This window comes from Vulpes lagopus, chromosome 18 (genome assembly GCF_018345385.1).
Source record: "Vulpes lagopus strain Blue_001 chromosome 18, ASM1834538v1, whole genome shotgun sequence".
Classification (NCBI taxonomy): domain Eukaryota; kingdom Metazoa; phylum Chordata; class Mammalia; order Carnivora; family Canidae; genus Vulpes; species Vulpes lagopus.
This window is the reverse complement of record NC_054841.1, coordinates 4,593,412-4,616,796: the sequence shown is the minus strand read 5'-3', so window position 1 is coordinate 4,616,796 and position 23,385 is coordinate 4,593,412. Positions and strand designations below refer to the sequence as shown.

General features: G+C 42.5%; 1 protein-coding gene across 4 annotated transcripts in view; it reads right to left on the bottom strand.

Annotated features, from left to right (window-relative positions):
* The window catches only part of LOC121478062 (serine/threonine-protein phosphatase 4 regulatory subunit 1-like), an 83,896-nt gene that overhangs the window by 55,103 nt on the left and 5,408 nt on the right, over nt 1-23,385 (bottom strand). Inside the window, exon 2 of one of the 4 annotated variants that reach the window (XM_041732867.1) lies at nt 21,101-21,161. The exons of 1 other annotated variant lie outside the window; for it this stretch is intronic. Coding sequence is in view for 2 of the 3 variants with exons in the window: in XM_041732868.1 (XP_041588802.1) it covers nt 17,655-17,715 (61 nt within the window). In the remaining variant the exon portion in view is untranslated. Of the gene's footprint in view, nt 1-17,654; nt 17,737-21,100; nt 21,162-23,385 lie in introns of those variants that run through there. 2 more of the 4 variants (XM_041732868.1, XM_041732864.1) reach the window with 2 other exon arrangements.

Genomic DNA, 23,385 nt, shown 5'->3' with positions numbered 1-23,385 from the left:
GATGGGAACAGGTTCCCATTGGATGTCTAACAGGTTCCTCCAATCCCTCACTCTGGCCAAAACTGAGCCTGTTGTCATGCTGACTCTTCCCTGCAGCCCCAGCTGAGGGCAGGCACACCCACCCCACAAAATGGGGGACCAGCATGGCCGCATTCATGGGCTCTGGAGCCAAACATCCCTGGAACAAGATGAAGCTCGCAACACAACTTACTAGCTGTGCGACCACAGTTAAGTGATGTAACCTGTCTACATACCCAGGTCTTGTGGGATCTAGCCCCGCATAATCTGGCCAACCTTGACTGTGGCCACCACCCTTTACCCACCCACACTTCAGGGGCATAAATGCGTCCCTTGCACTGAAACAGCTGAGCAGGAAGCACTACTCATGCAAAAAGTACAGGATTCCTACTGGGCAGAGTGGAAAACTTGTTAATTTAGGTAGTAACTGATAAGAGTTTAAAATAAGAAATGACACGTTTGTGCCTAGGTGTTTACTCTGAAACATTAACCACATTTTTCCTCCATAAATTCTTTTACACTAGTAATTAGAGCTTATTAAAAATTTTATACTATATAACAGTTACCCAGATAATTTTAATAAAGAAGTATACATTTGTAGAAAATATATGTGTGATGCAATCAAATACATCATTTCTTGCAGGATCCCTGCCAGGGAGGAATAGGTCCCCACTGAGTCACAGCCAAGCCCCACCAACCACAGTCATTTTATATGAGCTATTTTCCAAGAATTTCAGGGCCCAAGAGCAACATGCAACCTTCATCCCACAGATATTTAAGAAACAGTGTGGACCTAACCTGCAGTGACTTTAAAATATTAAGTTTAAAGCAGAATTTGTGGGGCACCTGGGTGGCTCAGTCAGTTAAGCATCTGCTCAGGTCATGATTTCAAGGTCCTGGGATCAAGCCCTGCATCTGGCTCCATGCTCAGCAAGAAGTCTGCTTCTCCCTCTGCCATCCCTCTGCCCCTCCCCCCTACATATGCACTCGCTCTCCTTCTCCTCTGTCAAATAAATAAATAAGTAAAATCTTTTTAAAAAAACAAATAAATAAAACAGAATTTGCTAGACGTTTGGAGTCATAGATAGCTTTGGAACCTGCTGATAGCCACACATAACCATATGCAATACTTTTCATAAAGAATCACCCAGGGCACCTGAGTGGCTCAGTTGGTTAGGTGCCCAACTCTTAATTTTGGCTAAGGTCATGATCTCAGAGTGTTAAGATCAAGCCCCGCATCTGGCTCTGTTTTGGGTTGTGGAGTCAGCTTAAGGCTCACCCTCTCCCCCTCCCACCCCTCTTAAAAAAAAAAGAATCAGGGGTTTCAAAAGATCCTCTGAGGTCCACCTGTGTACTTCGTGGGTTAAGAATTGCTATTTTAAAGTTACAAAAAATATGCAAGCACTCTTCAAAAAAACTATCAGTGAACTAAAGAACTTAGCAATTAGTTCTACAAAGGAATAACTGTTATTAGAGGATATTAATGATTCTACTATACTAATTATATAACATTATACTAACCATATATATGGAAATAAAAGCCATAAACCACGCAATACTGGCTAATAACTAATATTCATTGGCTGCTTCCAGGAACTGTGCTAAAAGCTTTTGTGTATAGCAGTGGTTCATTAAATCCTGACAACAACCACATTATCCCCCTGTTTCTGGGTAAAAAGGCTGAAGCTGAAAGAAGCCAAGAAAGCTGCCAAACACAACTAGAGAGGAGTGGGTCAGGATCTGAACTCCAGTAGTTGGACTCTATAGACACTGTACTATACCATGCTGCCAGAAGAAACCTTCATTTTAATTTTCAAAGAAATCCTTCCCACCACCCTGTCTGAGCTTCAGACACAGTAACCTTCCCTTAATTCTTCACATGTACCAAAATCCTCCTCTCAGTGATTTTTCTACACATCATTCCCACTGCCTGGGACACTCTCATATCTTTGCCCCCTACCCCACGCCCCAGCTTAGGGACCCCTACACTGATCTCCAGAAGGCCAGTCTCTGGTAACAGCCTCTTTTGGAACTGTTGGCTCTTCTGTCCTAACACTCCCCATGGCACCGGGTTTGGTGACTGTGTCATGCTTGTCTCCCAGTGGCTCTGTGAGCTCCATGAAGGGCACTATAACACCAGCACCCAGGATAGTACCTGACAAGTAGTAGGTGCTCAATAAAATGTAGCGAAACGAGGAATGATGCCACCAAAAGAAATCTGAATGATAGCTATGATACAGAACCATAAAGAAGATGGAACCTTGGGATATGCCTTGATAAATCCCCTCATTTTGTGGACAGCTACAGAGATGCACCCCCAAAGCCAGTAGCAGAACTAGGATTCTTAGCACCCATTTGGTTGCTAAGAATATTCTGCATTCCAGTCTAGTGTTCTATCAAGAGATGTGCAGAAAGGTCTCATGAGATGAAGGCTGAAGGAATCAAAGACCACCAAAGCTGAAGGGAAGGGTTATGGTCTCAGAGGCATCTGAGGAAGGTGACAGACTTCCATTTCCAGCTGATATGGTAAAAGACCCTCACACTTTACACATCTAGAAGACTAGAAAACCATCCACAAAACAAGAGTTTTCAGGCACTAGACAGCAGGCAGCACAGGACAAGGGCCCTCAGAGAAAGGACACAAACAAGGAGCCCTGGGATGGCCGCCTCTGACTGCCCAGAGAACTTCCAGAGGTCCAGAGAAGGAAGTATGGGGCGGGGGGTCAAAGCGGCCAGCATTTGCAAAGAAGGAAGCAGAAGAGGCCAGCAGAGTGGCCCCCGGAAGCATCCACTGAGTACAGATCCATGCACATGTGAGAAAATACTACCAAGACTGAGGAGGAACCGTAAGAAAGGAGCCAGCAGTCCTTTGTGGCACTCACATGCAAGGAGCAGCTGTCTCTTCCCACCAGCCAGGGGAGGGAGACCCTGTGACACATGGCACTATTTTAGTAGTGGCTAAATGAGTCTAGATTAAAGCCTGCTCTGGACTTGCCCTGATGGAGTTTACATTAAGCCTGAAATGAATACAGCCCAATCCCCAAAAGTTAACTGTTCATCATAACAAAACCCAACATCCCCAGATTTATACAATTTGTACTGTGAAACCTAACAACTAATGCCCCCAAATTCTTAATGTCTGGCAGCCGATCAAATATTATCATGCATGAAAAGAAGCCAAATAATATGACCATAATCAGGATATGATTAAATGAATAAACTGAGAAAGTCCCCCAAATGTCAGAGATGATGGAATAGAAAATGATCTTTAGGGCAGCCTGGGTGGCTCAGCAGTTTAGCACCACCTTCAGCCCACGGCATGATCCTGGGGACCCAGGATCGAGTCCCATATTGGGCTCCCTGCATGGAGCCTGCTTCTCCCTCTTCCTGTGTCTCTGCCCCTCTCTCTCTCTCTCTCTCTCTCTTTCCTTTCTCTGTGTGTCTTTCATGAATAAATAAATAAAATCTTTAAAAAAAAAAAAAGAAAATGATCTTTAAATAGTAATTAAGGGGTGCCTGGGAAGCTCAGTTGGTTAAGCATCTGATTCTTGGTTTCAGCTCAGGTCATGATCTAAGGGTAGTGAGATCAAGCCCTTCATTGGGCTCCATGATCAGCACAGAGCCTGCTTGAGATTCTCTCTCTCTCTGCCCCTCCCCACCCACACTCGTGGCAAGAATGCGCATACACAGTGCATGCTCTCTCTCAAATAAATAAATAAATCTTTAAAAAAAAAAAAAAAAAGAATATTCCATGTACCCCAGAAAAACACGGAGATCTTGATGAGCAAAATGGAAATATAAAAGAGACCCAAGTGTAAATTCAAGAGATGAAAAACACAGTAACTAAATCAAAACATAAACTGAAAGAAATTAACAGATAAGAAAAATAGAAAAAATCACAGAACTTAAAGATAAGCAATAAAAATTATTCAAAATGAAACAAAAAGAGAAAAAGTAGGAAGAAGAAAAGAACAGAGCATCAGTTATTTGGAGATATTATTGAGCACCATAACATATGTGTAACTGGGACACCTGGGTGGCTCAGTGGTTGAGCATCTGCCTTTGGCTCAAGTTGTGATCCCAGGGTCCTGGGATTGAGTTCCACATCAGGCTCCCTGCAGAGAGCCTGCTTCTCCCTCTGCCTGTGTCTCTGCCTCTCTCTCAATCTGTGTCTCTCATGAATAAATAAATAAGATCTTAAAAAAAAAAAAAAAAGAAAGAAAGAAAGAAAATACAGGAGAAAAATCTTTGTGTTCCTTAGTTAGGCAAAGATTTCTTAGAGGGAGGTATAAAAAGCATATGCCACAAAAAGAAATACCCATGAATTCAACTTGATCAAAATTGAAAACTTTTGTTCTTCCCAAAGCATTGGTAAGAAATAGAACACCAACTGTGGAGCTCGGCTAGCTCAGTCAGTGGAGCATGCAGCTCTTGATCTCGGGGTTGTGGGTTCAAGCCCCATGTTGGATAGAGATTACTTAAAAATAAAATCTTAAAAAAAAAAAGGAAATGGAACATCAAGCCAAAGAACTGAGGAGAAAATATCTGTAAAATATATCTGATAAAGGATCTGTATCCAGAATATATAAAGAACTCTTAGAGCTCAATCTTTAAAATAGGGGGAAAAAACTTCAATAGACATGTCATCACAGAAGATACACAAATGACAGGTAAGCATGGGAAAAGATGTTCAACATCATTAGTCATCATTAGTAATTAGGGAAATGTCAATTAAAACCACAGTGAGATAATATTACCCACCCACTGGGAAGGCTAAGAAAATTTTCTAAACTGATTATATTAAATGTGTTGGCTAGGAGCAACTGGATCTCTCATACGCTGCTGGTAAAATATGCAAAATGGTACAGCTACTAAAATGGTTTGGCAGTTACTTGAAAAAAATAAATAAACACCTACCATCTGAACCAGCAATTCTACTCCTAGATGTTTACACATGAGAAATGAAAACATATGTATGTTTACGCTAAGACTTGTATTTGTGTGTTCACAGCAGCTTCATCCATAATAGCCAAAAACTAGAAATAGCAAAAATATCTATCAACTAAGTAGGTAAACAAATTGTAGCATATCCATATAAAGGAATACTTCTCTTTTTTTTTTTTTAAGTTTTTTGTATTTATTTATGATAGTCACACAGAGAGACAGAGAGAGAGAGAGAGGCAGAGACACAGGCAGAGGGAGAAGCAGGCTCCATGCACCGGGAGCCCGATGTGGGATTCGATCCCGGGTCTCCAGGATCGCGCCCTGGGCCAAAGGCAGGCGCTAAACCGCTGCGCCACCCAGGGATCCCCCAAAGGAATACTTCTCAATAATAAAAGGGAATGAGGGACACCTGGGTGGCTTAGCAGTTGAGCGTCTGCCTTTGGCTCAGGGCGTGATCCCGGGGTTGGGGATCAAGTCCCACGTCGGGCTCCCTGCATGGAGCCTGCTTCTCTCCTTTGCTTGTGTCTCTGCTTTTCTCTGTGTGTCTCTCATGAATAAATAAATAAAATATTTTTTAAAATAAATAAATAAATAAAAAGGGAATGAGCTACTAAAATGCAACAACATAGATGCATCTCAAGAGCATTATATTGACTTTAAAAAGCCAGACACATAAGATTTCATTCTGCATAATTCTGCTAACATGAAATTCTAGAAAAGACAAAAACATACTAATATATAGCAGATCAGTGGTTGTCTGGGGTCAGGGGTGGGGAAAGGTGTGATGGCATATGGTCATGACACACTTCTGGTAGGTGCAAGACATGTTTCATTTCTTGGTTGTGGTTGTGGTCACACAACACTACATACTTGTTAAGACCCTCTGTCATTTTAACAACTGACCCTCTGTATTATTATATATAAATTATACTTCAGTACAGGTAAAAGAAATGAAAAAGAATAAAAGGCAGGCAGGCAGGCAGGCAGGCAGGAAGGAAGGAAGGAAGGAAGGAAGGAAGGAAGGAAGGAAGGAAGGAAGGAAGGAAAGACAGACATGCAGGCAGAAGGCTGGCCATTCTTCTATTCTTCCTAAGCCCTCCTTACAAAGGCTAGAATGAAACTGCCTGGCAAGTTGCTGGCACCACTGTGATTAAAAGAATTCTTAAGAGTATCTAACTTCCTTTGCTCTGATTCTGTATTTATGAAGTGAGCTTGAGATCTTAATCTCCTTGAGAACTCCAATTCAGATCCAGAGAATGCACAGTACTTATGAGACCACAGGGAGTTGTGTGTGGTCTTCAGGTAAACCTTCAATTCATTTTAAAGGCATGCAGGAAATGTATCTTAAAATTGCCAGGCTATTCATATTTGTCAGTATGGTGCTATTTGCCCCTGAATGGTGTTAATAAAGCACTGTCAAGTTCTTACTCTAGACTTTGTCCAGTGGGAAAGTACTGATCTATCAACCTGAATACCTTAGCCTTCTAGGCAAATATTCATCTCATTCTAGTAAGTAATAAACTGACATTCCGATTATAATTCTAACATCAGTCCCTTTTCTCCAACCCTATTATTACTATCTTAACCCAGCATAGACTACCACAGGAGTATGGGCTTTAACAACTACATTCAAACCCCAGTTACTGTATTTCCAACAACTTACGGTGGAGCTGAAGAGAAAGGAACCCCTTCCAACCACACACAAAAATCAAAAATTAAAAATATGGAAATTTAGATAAAATATTTTTAAATGCAGGAAGGTAGGAAAGAGGGCAGAAAAGACATCCTTGATGCCAGAAAGGAAAACAGTAATCAAAGTGAGAGCAGTTAGCATAAGGTGACTCCCTATGATCAACATTTAAGACCTACATATAGGTCTTAAGCACTAAGATTTCTGAAGCCCACACGGGGATAAATGATACAGGTGAATTTGAAACCAAGCCCCCAATATAAGACAGTTGAGGAAAGGGAACTGCAGTTAGAGTGGGAGTTGGGGGAGGGATAGTCAATCCTGATAAATCAAACCAGAGGCCTACATGACCTATGAGGGCAGAGTCAACGTATAGCACCTACAGAGTGCAGGAGCCTCACTCTGAGCCTCTGGGAGCTCATCGTCCAGAGGTACTCCAATTACAGGCATCCCAGAGCAAGCAAACAAGAAGCTACTCTAAAGTGCCTTTCACAATCCAATAAGCATGCCATTTCACAAAACAATCCCTGATGAAGATAAATTCCAAACCATATATGGTTACGAACCTTCAAGAGAGTTAGCAGACACAACGAATGAAAATGTGTACCTCCAAGATTAGAAATATTAGAAAAACCTAAAATAGACTATCAAATAATTATGCATATAAAATGAGTAGGATTTAAAATATAGATATCAAAATTTTAAAAAAGAGGAATGAGAGTGGGAAGAACAGGCACATTTGAAAAAGAACCATGTAGAAATGAAAAATAGAGACAATTTAATTAAGAATTCAGTAGCTGGCTTAAATAGCAGTTTAGACACAGCTCAAGAGAGAGTTAGTGAGCTGGAAGATTGATCTGACAAATCATTCAGAACACCACACAGAGAAACAGGGAATTGGAAAATACGGGACAGCAGTTAAGGCCCAGGAAGAGCAGAATGCTAAAATCTGACATAAGTCCAGTGAGAATTCCAGAAATAGGGATTAATGAAAATAGGAAGAGGCAATATTCAAAGAGATAATGGCTTACAGTTTTCCAGGATGGGGGGGAAATGCATATTCAATTTGAAGAAGTACAAACTCTGAATGAGTGATTAATAACAACCCCATCCGGGATCCCTGGGTGGCGCAGCAGTTTGGCACTTGCCTTTGGCCCAGGGCGCGATCCTGGAGACCCGGGATCGAATCCCACATCGGGCTCCCGGTGCATGGAGCCTGCTTCTCCCTCTGCCTGTGTCTCTGCCTCTCTCTCTCTCTCTGTGTGTGTGTGTGTGTGTGTGTGTGTGTGTGTGACTATCATAAATAAAAATAAATAAATAAATAACAACCCCATCCTTAGGAGCACCATAGAGCACCCATGGCAAAGAAAAGCATCCAAAAACCCCACAAAAAAACAACAAACTAACTGAGAAAGATTACAAATTAAATCCTTGATATCTTACTTAAAAGATGTGAGAGGCATATTATTTATAATCAATAGGAGTGTGGGGTCTTTAGTCAAAATACCTGCAATCCCACACTGCTTCTTACCAGGTATGTGACCCCGCAGAGATATCCCACCTCTCTAATTCCCAGTTCCCTCACCCTACCAGACGCCTGCCTCAGACAACGGCTGCAGTGTGGAATAAACAATATCAGTCAGATACACTTATACAGCATCTGAAACACACTGCGCTTGGAAAAGATCAGCTGCTATTAAACACATTATATTACTGATACTTCTGGGCAACTACAGCCACTACATAGTGTGTGTGTGTGTGTGTGTGTGTGTGGAATGTGTGGGGTCAGGGGGTCCTAGAAAGAAAAACATCAAAGGGTTAAACTTGGCCTGAACTCTAGCTTGACCCCTCAACCATGCATGTTTGTGGCAGACTCTACAGCACAGGTAAGGCTAAGAGAACTGAACTGAGATTCGGATTACTACTCACCACAGGAGAAACAGAGTTAATAGTGGGACCTCATTTGATTTAAGTGCCTCCTGAAACAAGGGGCGCCTGGGTGGCTCAGTCAGTGAAGTATCTGCCTTAGGCTCAGCTCATGATCCCAGGACTCTAGAATCTAGCCCAGTGTTGGGCTCTCTGCTGAGCAGGGAGCCTGCTTCTCCCTCTCCCTCTGCTGCTCCCCCCCAATTATTGTCTCTCTGAAACAAAACAAAGAAATCAACACTCTTTGGAGGCATATAACAGAATCCAGAGATCGTATAGTGTGTGATATTCACAATATCCAGGTTGAATCCAAAATTACTCAACAAACAGAAAAACATGAGCTAGCTAAAAGAGAAAAAATGTCACAGAATGACTCTAAGGGGACCCAAATGTTGGAAATATAGACGAGGATGTTAAAGAAACTATCATAAAGCGCTCAGGGATGTGAAGGAAGTACACCTGCAATGACTGCAAATATAAGGAATCTCAGCAAAGACATGCTATTAAAAGATATGAATAAAAATTCTAAAGTGAAACAATATCTGAGATTTAGAAATTTGCGGAGCAGACTTAACTAAATGATCAAATAATGGCAAATTCCCCAAATTTGGTGAAAGAAGTAAAGATACAGAATCAAGGATCTTAGTGAGCCCCAAGATAAACATCCAGAAAACCACACCTAGACACAGCTTAGTCAAACGGACGATAATCTTGAAAACAGCAGAGAAAAACAACCACTACACACAAAGACTTAAGGATTCAAATACCCTCTACTGCTGCGTGGGAAGCAGAGGAAGCAGAAGACCATGAGGCCAGATGTGAGGGACTGGAAGGAAACCGTCAATCCAGGACGTGACACCCAGTGAGACCCCCATGGAAATGATGATGAAATAAAGACACTGCCGGATCAAAACAAAGGGGAACAAAGAATTTATTTGTCACATACCCTTTTAAACAGAGCCAGCCAACACAGACTATGAGAAATGGAGAAGTGCTCTGCAGGCTGAAGAGAAAGGATCCCACTTGGAAACTTGGAATTCAAAAGGAATCAACAACATTGGACTGGTAAATATGTCAGTACATTTTTTTAAAACTGTATTTCCTCTTAATGTCTTCAAAAATATGTATGATAGTCTAGAGCGATACAAAGCAAAAATGATAATTTTGTACTGTGGAATTTATAACATATGCAGATATACCACATAATAAAAACGGTAACATAAAGTAGGAGGGTAATAAATGGAACTCTACAGTGGTCAGGTTTCACCATTTTACATAAAGTGCTGCATTATTAACTCTAAGTAGATGGTTTCTGTCTCCACAGCTAGACGTGGGGACCCTTTAAAACCCTGGGACCGTGTCATATAATGCCTGGCACACAGCAGACACTTAATAAATATTGGCTTCTGTAGAAGTCAGTCTCCCGAGACTTTGATTACCAGGATTCAATTCAGGAGTCCAGCAGCCCCTGAGAATGCGGAGAAAATCTAGTTTCCACAACGACAAACGTGAGGCGCAGCAGTGAGCCGCCCCCACAACCTGAGTTACAAAGCAACCAGGACATTAATTCTCTTCTGCCTGCAAAAGTGAGAGATCTGAGTTTCAAAAAGAAAGGAAACAAGTCAAAAACCACCTAAATAAGTAAATGAAGGAATTCGAGCATTCAATGTAAAGCGCATGAGTTAATAAAACATATCCAACCATCCTAATGAGTATAGTAGAAGGAAATTTGGGGGATTTGTAGCAAATATGTAAGGAAGGGCAAAGGGAGTAAGGATGTGTAGAGCACATCTGAAACAGTAAGAGATCTGAGTTACAGGGATTTTTGTTTTATTTCATTGTAAGAACTAGAGCTACAGATTTCATCTTCTACAGAACAAAGACCCAAGTTATGTGAGTGGCATCCCAGGCTGTGGGGCCTTCTGCATGAATATGCTGCTGGGGGCTCATCAGAGCCAGAGAACCGGCCTCCCTGGCACTCCGGAGTGCTCCCCATACTCTCGGACTGCAGCTCCGACCCCAGCCAGGCGGCCACCTGGCCTCAGAGTATGGACAGCTTGGGACATCGCATCCCCCAGTGTGGCACAGGGAAAATACATTACGTCTCACTAAGTCACGGGGGGATAAACTCTTCCTACGCAATTCTCTAATGACATCAACAATGCTTCCTTTCCATCTGGTATGTCTTGAATGCTTCCCTAAAACTGGTTAATCTTCCCTTTTAATACAGTGCAGGCCTCACACTCTGAAGCTTGGGCAGGCAGCTGTGTCCACCTCAATTTTAAGGTTATTTTATTTTTTATCTTACGATATCTCGGTTTTCATATTGAGCAACGAATACAGGTTTTTCCAAATGTGTTCAAAAAGAAGTCACTGATACAGAGAATAATACAGATGGAATATAGGTAAAACAAAATAGGAAAGGTAGTATGGAAATGAGTAACTTCTGAAAAATACTGGATTAGTGTACTCCAAGGAAAATATTCCCAATAGTAACATCACACTTGTGCAAATAAGAATGTCTTTTATTCCAAGTACTGAAAATCTTTTTGCGTGTGTATGTGTATAGGTAAACATTTTCCCTTGTGTGGATCAACATCCTGGCCCCTTTCAAAATTAGAAAATTCTACTAGAGTCTAAACTAATGAGATTATCAGTGAGATTATTGCTATTTACCTACAAATGATATTTTAGATTATTTTTTAACTATTTCATGAAAGCACCAGTAAAATGCACATGCAAGCAAGGTTTGGATGCCCTTTCCACAAAGTGAATGAAGGTAGCCAGCGTTAGCTTCAATGTCACTTGTGAAGGCACCTGACCAGGTAGTGTGATAAACAACCTCTTCCTGTGATGTTTTAATGTTATTGCTTTTTTATTAAGTCTTCTAAGACAGGGCAGCCTGGGTGACTTAGCGGTTTAGCACCGCCTTCAGCCTAGGGCATGATCCTGGAGACCCAAGATCAAGTCCCACATAGGGCTCCCTGCATGGAGTTTGCTTCTCCCTCTGCCTGTGTCTCTGCCTCTCTCTTTCTTTCTGTGCCTCTCATGAATAAATAAAATCTTTAAAAAAGGGGGATCCCTGGGTGGCTCAGCGGTTTAGCGCCTGCCTTCAGACCAGGGCATGATCCTGGATTCCCAGGATCGAGTACCACATCAGGCTCCCTGCATGGAGCCTGCTTCTTCCTCTGCCTATGTCTCTGCCTCTCTCTCCTCTGTGTCTTTCATGAATAAATAAATAAAATCTTTAAGAAAAAAAAAAAGTCTTCTAAGACAAACTAAATCAATCAACAGGGCGCAGCCCGGGTGGCTCAACCGTTTAGTGCCACCTTCAGCCTATGGCGTGATCCTGGAGACCGGCGATCGAGTCCCACGTCGGGCTCCCTGCATGGAACCTACTTCTCCCTCTGCCTGTGTCTCTCATGAATAAATAAAATCTTTTAAAATCAATCAATCAATCAATAGTTGATAACCTATGTAATAATAAAGCAGGATTTCTCAACCTCAGGGCTGTACATTGCAGGATACTCAGCAACATTCCTGGCCTCAAGTCATTAGCTGCCAGGAGCATCTTCTCACCAAGTTATGACAATCAAAAAACATCTCCAGACATTGCCAGAAGCCCCCATTTGAGAATTACTATAAAAGAGAAAGACTATCAGGTGTTGTTACCTGAACAACCTGTGGTTGGTCCCAGGATCGGAGGGGCCTGAGGTAAGAAGGAAAGACCCAGCCCACCTTTGCCTCTCTGAGCTTTCCCATGACAACTTCTCCCCTTCACTGCCATCTCTTTCAGCCACATGGCTCCTTGCTACTTCCCAGTCCCTTCCCTGGCTAAGGGCCTTGGCACAGCAGGGTGGTTCCCTCTGCCCGGACCTCTCCTCCCCAAGATGTCCTCTCTGATAACCTCCTTCTCCTCTTTAAAAATCTGCTCATCCATGCCTCCATTCAGTGAGTTCCTCCCTTGACCACTTTATTTTGAAATTGCAAGCCTCCCACCTATACTCCACTTTACCATGATCTACTTTTCTATTTTTCCAGAGAAATTATCCCTTTATAACATACAAAATGAAAAAAATAATACAAAATGTTTACTTCCTATGTTTACTGTTTATCAGCTGGTCCACTCCCCACCCGTGCCCCACTAAAAATCTTTGACTCATTGATATGAGTGATATGCGCACAGCAGGTACTCAAAGTTGCTGAACAAATGAATGAAAGAATGAACGGTAAAGATGTGCCAAGCTAGCTTGCTGTGCCTCCTGACAGTGGCAGTAGCACATAAATGATTCCTGCTCTCACAAAGAATTTTCTAGAATTTACATTTCTAGCCACAGCTAAGAGGGCATGTTGTCTGGTGAACTGTTCACAGGAACAAGAGCTGAGGTCTACATGGTGATATCATGAGCAGTCGATTATTCTGAGACCCAACAAGTCCAGGTCACCCACAAACATCAGGAATCTCAAGCTTTCAAGTTAGAAATGAAATACGAAGTAGCAGATAAATAACTCCTTATTCAATTTTTTTCGCTGTGTTTTTTTTTTTTTTCGCTGTGTTTTCTTATATTTGAAAAAAAAAAGTTGCCTACTCCATTCATGAAAGCTTAATATAATGCAGAAAACCAAAGCCTTCTTAAGAAAATAGCTTCTAATAATATCCTCAAGCCTTCTGGGCTCAACTTAAAATCTAAAAACCAAGACTGACCCTAACTGCCTTCATCTGCCATCTCTGCCATGATGGACTTCTGAGCAGTGGCCACTGTCCGGGTTTCTGCCACACATCAGGTTCACAGGCAAGTTTACACAGGGTATCACTGACCCTTTACCAAAAGTGAGTGGTAATTTAAAGCTGACAAAGATCAGCAGAGGAAAGGCTTGGAAGGATTGCTAGTTTGATACATCAGGGTGGGTGGCCTCTCCCATCATCTTATGCTCAGTACCCTGTCCCCATGCCACACACCTGTGTGTTGCTTCCCTGAATTGTATGGCCAACATCCCAGCCCGATGGGTCAACTACAACCCAGTTCAATGGCTGCAGCTAACACAGGCCCTCCAGAGGAATGGCCCAAGTTTAAAAACCCAGCTACTTAGCTAAAAGATAGGCAGCATACCTCCACATCCAACCCAAACCAAAGTGGTTCTGCAGCAGTAGCCCTGAACCCACATAGCCCAAGATGAGATTGGCTCCTCTTCAATGAGGTCCTGATCAATTAGCAAAGAACAGCATAATCTATAATCCTTTAACCTGATGCTATGTAACTGAGAGAGAGAGAAAGAAAAAAAAGAAAAGAAAAGAAAGAAAAGAAAAGCCCTCCTCCTTGATTTAAAATTCCACCAGAAAAACGTATTTCTAGAACCTACAACTCTGAGAAAAAAAAGGATTTATCCTCTTTTATGCTAACTCAAGGGTCATCTACTAAAAATAATGAACACTGCCAGTATATTCATCATTTAAAACAGTCTGGGGCATGAAATAAATGAGATGAGGATGCTCTAGCAGAAACACAATAGATCCTCGAGCACTTGCCTGTGTGTCGATGCTTTTCACAAGACACCAATCTGTCTTAAAACAGGCTAAGTATGAATTAATGTTTTAAGTATAATTATTAGGTGAATGTGCATTACAGGTTCAAAGTACATTACGTATAATCTAATAAAAACAAAGAAAAGACATGTTACAGGTCATTTTGCATCAAGAAAAAGATCAAATGATTTAGTACCCAAACAGAAAGCATGTTAACAGCAAACCCATCTTAAACATATTTTCCTTCCATTGTGGTTAACTTCCAGTGACAAGAGTAAGCCATAATTCAATATTCAACAGAGTATCAGTGATTCAGAGACAAGAAAGACACAGTCTCGGACTCCAAAAGCTCCCAAGAGAACAAAGATCGTCACACACATAACAACCCACAATACTCAGGTGGCAAGAGCCTTAGGACACAGGTATAAACAAACCAGGGAAGAAAGCAGCTCTGCCTGGAAGAGAAACAGGGAGATGATGGGAGATGCTTCCCTAGAACACTGATATTTGAGGTAGGCCTTGAAGCGCAAGTAGGAATTCACCATAAAGGAAGAGAGAAAGAATCTGGGAAAGAGGGGAAAAAAACCATTCCAGATGAAGGGAAGAGCACAGCACAGGAAAGTACAGAGTATCTGCTGCCTCTGAGCAGTCTGGGGAAGCCAAAGATTTCACATGAAGCCACCAACCCCTGACTGAACAGCAACGCTAGAATTGGTTTTAAGTGGAAAGGTGAGAAAAAATAAACACAATAAAACATACCCAACGAGCTACCTTTATTGGCCTAGACGTGAACAGAGGTAGAGACGAAAGCAGGATGTTATAGCATGTCTATCCTGGCAAACATTTTCATTAAGAATCCGTTCTCCAGGCATTCCCAATATTTACGATTCCCCATTCAACATGTCATCGTGTCACTATAAGTCTATGTGAGATATGCCACCCTGGGCCAGCCCAATTATCCATACAATCCAATATTCTGTCTCTGACACAGCACTGGGGGACATTGGTGGGGAGAACATGATAGATGTGGCCCACTCTGTCTATGTCCATCTCAAAATGTTAGAATATTGGTTGATGGTGACCAAGGAGTTTTAGCCTTATTTGCAAAATTTGTACTTAAAAAAAAAAAAGAATGTAGTAATACAGAACTTACATAATTGATCATTTTATAGAACTATTCATTAGCCACTCTTCAATGAACAATTTCTTTTTTTTATGTCACTGCTGAAGCTGTTTTTTTTTAATAAATTAATTTTTATTGGTGTTCAATTTACCAACATACAGAATAACACCCAGTGCTCATCCTGTCAAGTGTCCCCCTCAGTGTCCGTCACCCATTCCCCCCCACCCCCCGCCCTCCTCCCCTTCCACCACCCCTAGTTCCTTTCCCAGAGTTAGGAGTCTTTATGTTCTGTCTCCCTTCCTGATATTTCCCCCACATTTCTTCTCCCTTCCTTTATATTCCCTTTCACTATTATTTATATTCCCCAAATGAATGAGAACATACACTGTTTGTCCTTCTCCGATTGACTTACTGCACTCAGCATAATACCCTCCAGTTCCATCCACGTTGAAGCAAATGGTGGGTATTTGTCGTTTCTAATGGCTGAGGAATATTCCATTGTATACATAAACCACATCTTCTTTATCCATTCATCTTTCGATGGACACCGAGGCTCCTTCCACAGTTTGGCTATTGTGGACATTGCTGCTAGAAACATCGGGGTGCAGGTGTCCCGACGTTTCATTGCATCTGAATCTTTGGGGTAAATCCCCAACAGTGCAATTGCTGGGTCGTAGGGCAGGTCTACTTTTAAGTCTTTGAGGGACCTCCACACAGTTTTCCAGAGTGGCTGCACCAGTTCACATTCCCACCAACAGTGTAAGAGGGTTCCCTTTTCTCCGCATCCTCTCCAACATTTGTGGTTTCCTGCCTTGTTAATTTTCCCCATTCTCACTGGTGTGAGGTGGTATCTCATTGTGGTTTTGATTTGTATTTCCCTGATGGCAAGTGATGCAGAGCATTTTCTCATGTGCATGTTGGCCATGTCCATGTCTTCCTCTGTGAGATTTCTCTTCATGTCTTTTGCCCATTTCATGATTGGATTGTTTGTTTCTTTGGTGTTGAGTTTAATAAGTTCTTTATAGATTTTGGAAACTAGCCCTTTATCTGATATGTCATTTGCAAATATCTTCTCCCATTCTGTAGGTTGTCTTTGAGTTTTGTTGACTGTATCCTTTGCTGTGCAAAAGCTTCTTATCTTGATGAAGTCCCAATAGTTCATTTTTGCTTTTGTTTCTTTTGCCTTTGTGGATGTATCTTGCAAGAAGTTACTGTGGCCAAGTTCAAAAAGGGCGTTGCCTGTGTTCTCTAGGATTTTGATGGAATCTTGTCTCACATTTAGATCTTTCATCCATTTTTAGTTTATCTTTGTGTATGGTGAAAGAGAGTGGTCCAGTTTCATTCTTCTGCATGTGGATGTCCAATTTTCCCAGCACCATTTATTGAAGAGACTGTCTTCTTCCAATGGATAGTCTTTCCTCCTTTATCGAATATTAGTTGACCATAAAGTTCAGGGTCCACTTCTAGGTTCTCTATTCTGTTCCATTGATCTATGTGTCTGTTTTTGTGCCGGTACCACACTGTCTTGATGACCACAGCTTTGTAGTACAACCTGAAATCTGGCATTGTGATGCCCCCAGCTATGGTTTTCTTTTTTAAAATTCCCCTGGCTATTCGGGGTCTTTTCTGATTCCATACAAATCTTAAAATAATTTGTTCTAACTCTCTGAAGAAAGTCCATGGTATTTTGATAGGGATTACATTAAACGTGTAAATTGCCCTGGGTAACATTGACATTTTCACAATATTAATTCTGCCAATCCATGAGCATGGAATATTTTTCCATCTCTTTGTGTCTTCCTCAATTTCTTTCAGAAGTAATGAACAATTTCTAAGTCTTTGTAAGCCCTTAAATGATTTGGGGGGAAACTAGAGAAACCCATCCATTAATGTGTTACTTAATGTGGTTTCATTCTTCTTGCTAACAGGCTTTAAGTATGAATGCAGGTTCCTATATTGGGACTATTTCTAATAGCTAAACTAGACAAACCTGGCCACTCTAAAAAATAAAGAACACTCTTGATTCTTCACTGGTTTTTTGGGGGAAACTGACCCCCCACCACCACCACAAGTCCTTGTTGACTTAACTAAATTTCAACAGCAAGTTGCATGAGCAAACTTTCTCTACATAAATGCCATTCTCTAACAAGACCCATGCTGATTTATTAGCTCTTGTATGAGCAGATCCATCCAATGCATAATGTTTTATATTGCAAATCTTTGAGGGCTACTGATGGTTATTACTAGCACTACGCAATGGGCTGGCTGAAAAGACCAACTTAATTCATGAGCAGCCGTCCTTTCTACACCATGCATACATGGAAATTCCTCTTTGATTTGTGGCTTTAATCACAGCTTCCAAAACCTGTCATTATTTATGACTCTGACTTTTACACTGACGGTCAATGGGAAACATTTACTCGGGTTACCTGATAGGAAAGAAGTCTGCAGCTCAAAGCAATTCGTGTGCTCCATTTTGATATTACACATCTCAATTTTCCTGCTGACTCACCAGGTTGGGGCCAGAGCTGAAGAAGGTAGAAGAGAGAGTCGCCAGGGTCTATGTGGTACTAATGAACGAAGGATAGTACTTAAATATGCACTGACTTCTTTAGTCAGACTTGAGACAGATTTGAAAAGGCAAAAAGGTTGTAAAAGAAAACCAAGAAGGGCAGCCTAGGTGGCTCAGTGGTTTAGCACTGCCTTCAGCCCACGGTGTGATCCTGGGGACCCGGGATCGAGTCCCGCAACAGGCTCCCTGCGTGGAGCCTGCTTCTCCCTCTGCCTGTGTCTCTGCTTCTCTATCTCTCTGAGTTTCTCATGAATAAATAAAAACAACAACAACAACCTTTGGGGCAAGTGTATGTGCACATCAGTATATGTGCACGTGGGTCTCTATTTTCTACTGTTCAAAATATTTGAAACTGTCAAGGAATGCTGACCAACATAAAGTCACTTCTTTATTGACCACCTTGGCCAAACTAAGAAGGTGGCCCTTCTCCTTTTTTTTTTTTTTTTTTTTTAATGATTTTATTTATTTATTTACCGGAGAAAGGGAAAGGAGAGAGAGAGAGAGAGTGCACTCGAGGGAAACAAGGGGGAGCAGAAGGGGGTGGGAGACAATCTCAAGCCGACTTCATGCTGAGCATAGAGTGTGACGCAGAGCTCCATCTCACAACCCTGAGGCCATGACCTGAGCCAAAACCAAGAGTCAGATGCTTAACCAACTGAGCTCCCCAGGCGCCCCTGCTCTCCTCCTTCTGGAAAGAAGCAAACTCTTCCATGGATGCACCAAGCTCCATCCCAGTCTCATCCAATCCAACCCCCACAGTCAGCTACCCTCTCTTTCTGCTGTCATCTTTTCCTTTAGGGGGCACCTGGCTGGCTCAGTCAGTAAAGCATGCAACTCTTGATCTCGGGGTTCTGAGTTCCAGCCCCAGGTAGAGTGTAGAAATCACCTACAATTAATTAATTAATTGCTTTTAAAAAGTTACTTTGTCATCTTTCCCCTTTCACTAACTCCCATCCCTCGGTCCATGGTTATGCTCTCCTCTGTTCCTTGATCTTAGAAAATCAAAATATAACACTATTCAGAAAAGTGTAGAAATAACAACTTCTAAAGTTTTAAATTGAGCACACTTGTGTAACTAGCACTCAACAAAGAGAACTTTACCAGCATCTCCAAAAGCCCCTCATACCCCCTTCTGCTCACTATCCTACCTCGAGGGTGACCACACTCCTACCTTCAAACAGCCTGGATGATATGAGCTTTAGTTGGTTCTTCTACTTCATATAAATAGAACCATCCAGTATATATTCTTTTGTATCTGGCTTCTTTCACTCATCATTATGTTTGTGAAGTTCATCCACATTACTGGGCCAACTTGTAGATCATTCACTATCACAGCTGCATAATTTTCCATTGTGTGAATGGAACAATTCATAATTCATTGTATTCACGATGGACATATGGGTAGGTTCCAGTTTTCAACTCTGAAGAATAGTGCTACTATTTGATGGGTAAAACAGATAAAGGGGATTAAGAGTACAATTATCATGAGGAGCAGTTAGTAATGTATAGGATTGTTGAATCCTAGGGGCACCTGGGTGGCTCAGTCGGTTAAGCATCTGCTTTCAGCTCAGGTCTTGATCCTGGAGTCCCCACATCAGGCTCCCTTCTCAGCAAAGAGTCTGCTTCTCCCTCTGACCCTCCTCCCTCTCGTGCTCTCTCTCTCTCTCTCTCTCTCTCTCTCTCACTCTCTCTAATAAATAAAATCTTTAACAAAAAAGAATTGTTGAATTGTTATATTGTACAACTAAAACTAATAACACTGTATGTTAATTATATTTCAACAAAAAAATTAAATATTAGAAGTAAAAACAATAAATATATTTATATAACATGGGGGGGACAAAAAAGATTAGCTATAGAATTACTAAGAGAAATTTATCCAGAGCACATACTATAACGTCAGGTAATAGTGCATAATCAATAAATAATCATTACTTGATATTTTCCCCCTAACTACTCAATATATCTAAAGTTTTAATCTATGGATAAAGTTAACAAGGCTCTGCAGCCACAAAAGGTACTTAAAAGATTTTTTTTAAAAAAAAGAAAAAGAGAAAAAGAACAGTGCTATTATGACCATGCCTTCTTGAGAATAATACATTCACATCTTGTTGGGCATATAACCAGGAGTAGAATTATTGAGCTATTCAAATCTTTTTTTTTTTTTTTTAAGGTTTCCAGGGTAGATATAAATAATGCAAATTTGTTCTGGGCTCTTCTATCCAAGAAAAGCAATTGACCTCAATCCTTCCAGCTGCTTCTCCTTTTAAAGGGTCTGTTTTCCCCTGCTAGGCTGTGAACTCGAAAGAACAGTGACCATTCCCAAAAGTATCCAATCACCAGCCAGTGCCTGGAACAAAGGAGGTACTCAGTAAATAACCACGGAGCTAGTGGACTGCAGGTGATACTGTCTTAACGCGTAATGCCTTCCCAACTAACTCCTGTCTGGCTTCTGCTCCTTGACCACACTGGGAAATCTCTCACAGAGGTCACTGAAGACCTCCCAGCTACCACAGCCCCGTGGCCTGTCTTCAGTACTCATCTGATCCGACTCTTCGTGGCAAGTGGCATGAATGATCCCCCCAAACAAAACCTTGGCTTCAAGGGTCCCCTGGCTTCTTACCTCTGAGAGGTTTGTTCCCCAGGGTGCACTATACTAGAAGCTTCTACTGCCAGGGACTCCACCCTTGACCTTCTTCCCTGCCAATTCCCGCTGTGCTGCTCTTACCCATTACCCTGGCTCCAGCTTCCATCCACCACTAATGACTCTCTTCAGGCCTAAGTCCTCTACAGAACCCTACAAGGGGGCTTTTCAGTGGTCTCCCGGACTGTGCCCCCAGGATCTCCTGAGCACACCTCAAAAGTAACCATCTCAGATGGAAAACATGAACTCCACCCTCACATACAGCCTGGTTTCTTTATTTGATGCACACTTCCGTGTCCCTGTCATGTGCCACTCAACATGCTAGACCCTGGTGATCCAAGATGAGGAAGACCATGTCTGATGGACAAGGGCAGACATCTAGCCACATCTGGCTTAAATGCCACTGGCTTCAGGGAGGATGAGAGGAACCAGCCCTGCCTGGGTGGAGGGAAGCAGAAGTGCTGCTTCAGGGTATGACTCTGAGTTGACTCGTCCCTGTCAGAACTATCTATTGACCCCACTCACTACTCTGACACCCTCCTCCTCCATCAAGACCCCACTACTCTTGCCTGAGTCCCTAGGACACACCACTTTTTCCATCCCTGGCTTATTTCTCCACAGTCTGTCCTTTACAATGTAACTCAGCTCTGGGCACTCACCTGACTAGAATTCTCCAGTGGCACCCCATGGGCTCCTTGAGCACAAGGCAAACCCCTTATCCTGTATGGGGGAGAAGGTCACACATGTTAGGGCCCTCTCTACCCGCCCCCACACCACACTGCTCTAACTCCTATGCTCCAGACGCACGAGGCCTGGACAACAATGGGCCCATCCAGCCTCAGAGCCAGTGCCCTGGCTGTTTGCTATGCCCGAATGTTGTCTCTGGCTCCATGTTGGAACACCTCCATCCTGTTACTCAAAGCTTAGCATGCGGACAGTCCCGGTGGCGCAGCGGTTTGGCACCGCCTGCGGCCCGGGGTGTGATCCTGAAGACCCCGGATCGAGTCTCGTGTCGGGCTCCCTGCATGGAGCCTGCTTCTCCCTCTGCCTGTGTCTCTGCCTCTCTCTCTCTGTCTATGAATAAATAAAATCTTAAAAAAAAAAAAAAAAAGCTTAGCATGCTTCTCAGAGCTCTAGACAAGACCTCTCTGGCCACTCAAGGTAAAGCAGCAACTCCATCCCTCCCACAGCCCTGGCCCTACTGACCACACTCACTTGTCACGCATCCTGCACCACACCTACCACTCCTGAACTTAGCTCACTCGCTTGCGTTGGCTTTTTAATGGCTGTCTCTACCACTGGACTGAAAGCCCCATGAGAGCAGAAATGAGATTTGTTTCATTCACCTCTGTGTCCGTACAGCCTAGTGTAGTGCCCAGGACTTAAGAGGTCCTTAATAATTATTAGTCATGTACATGAATGAATGAATGAATGAATGGCAAGTCTGCCAAAGCATGGTGGTTAAGTACAAATTCTGTAGCCAAACTCCCTGGTTTGAATTCCACCTCTGCCACTCACTAGCTGTGTGGTTTGGGCAAGTTACTTAGTCTTTCCGTGCCCCTTGGGAGCCTGGCTTGGCAACAAACTAAAGTTAAAAATATCAGCCTCACAGGGGTTTTTTGCAGCTAAATACTAGAAGCACTCACAACAGGGCTTGGCACATTATTAGTCCTAACTAAATAAATGGCAGTTCTCATACCACTGCCTGGGTTGTCTTCCTAACACATAGGTCCCAGCGACACATCTAGGGATGCCCTATCACCTCTCGGATAAAGTCTAAACCCTATGACTGGGAAGGCAGAGTCTTCACTGGTGGACCCCCAACCCACCTCTGCAGTCTCTCCCACTCCTCAGACCTCTATACCCCTGGTTCCTAGATCCCTGACTGCTTCACCACATATCCACCTCTGCAAATAGAGGCCCTCTGCCTGGAATGCCCATCGCCTTCCTTGGCCAGATCCAACTCTAAATAGCATCTCCCCTCTATCCCTGGAGGACACATGGCTCTGTCTTGCTGCTCAGCTCTCTTCACTCTTCCACCTGAGCCCTCGGCAGGCTGCATTCTGCACTGTACCTAGCACGCACCTCCCCACCAGGCAAGAGTGTCCTTAGGGTAGAGCCCAGGGCTTCTTCAGCCCCCTATCCCCAACACCTCCTCCCATAGGCTGGCACCTAGAAGGAACTGGAGAAACACCTGTTACCGAGTGAATGACTTTCCAAACATAGAATGCAACCACTTGCCCTCATCTTATTTTTCCCCCATCAGGTTTCAAATTAAGTAGTGTTCTGAGGGTCAAAACCATTTTCTTTCATTATCTAGGTTTTGTTGCAAATTTTCTGTTTAGAAGATCTTAATTCGTTGGGGTGCCTGGCTGACTCAGCAGAGCATGCAATTCAATCTCAGGGTCATGAGTTCAAGCCCCACATTGGGCGTGGAGCCTAAAATAATTAATTAATTAAAAAATAAAAAAGATCTTAATCTGTGATGTAGAAAGCCACTTAAAATTCTCTTCTTTAAACAAAGGCAATTTCAGGGAATCTCTGATGTTCATCTGTTTGTCTCACAGGAAATGGAAAATGCAGAGCAACAAAAGTAAAATGCACTATAATGATTGGAGGGGAGGCAAAGTTGATTCTGCATCTACCACTCTGACTCTTTTGTTCCTTGCCACCTCATCCTGCTGGGAGGAAAGAGGTACATGTTTTCATCCCCAATACACCAACCGGAAAAATGAGATGTGAACTTTTAGCAATATGTCAAGGGGTTACTTAACAAAACAGGTTGTGTTAGCAAAACCTCAGCTCTTCAAACTGAACCGGGTGGGAAAGACAGCCTGTTAGGTTAGCTCAGCTAACAGACAAACTCAGAGGCTCTGATAGAATGAAATCAAGTTTGATTTAGAATAGAGATTGGCTAACTATGGCCCATGGACCAAATCCAGCC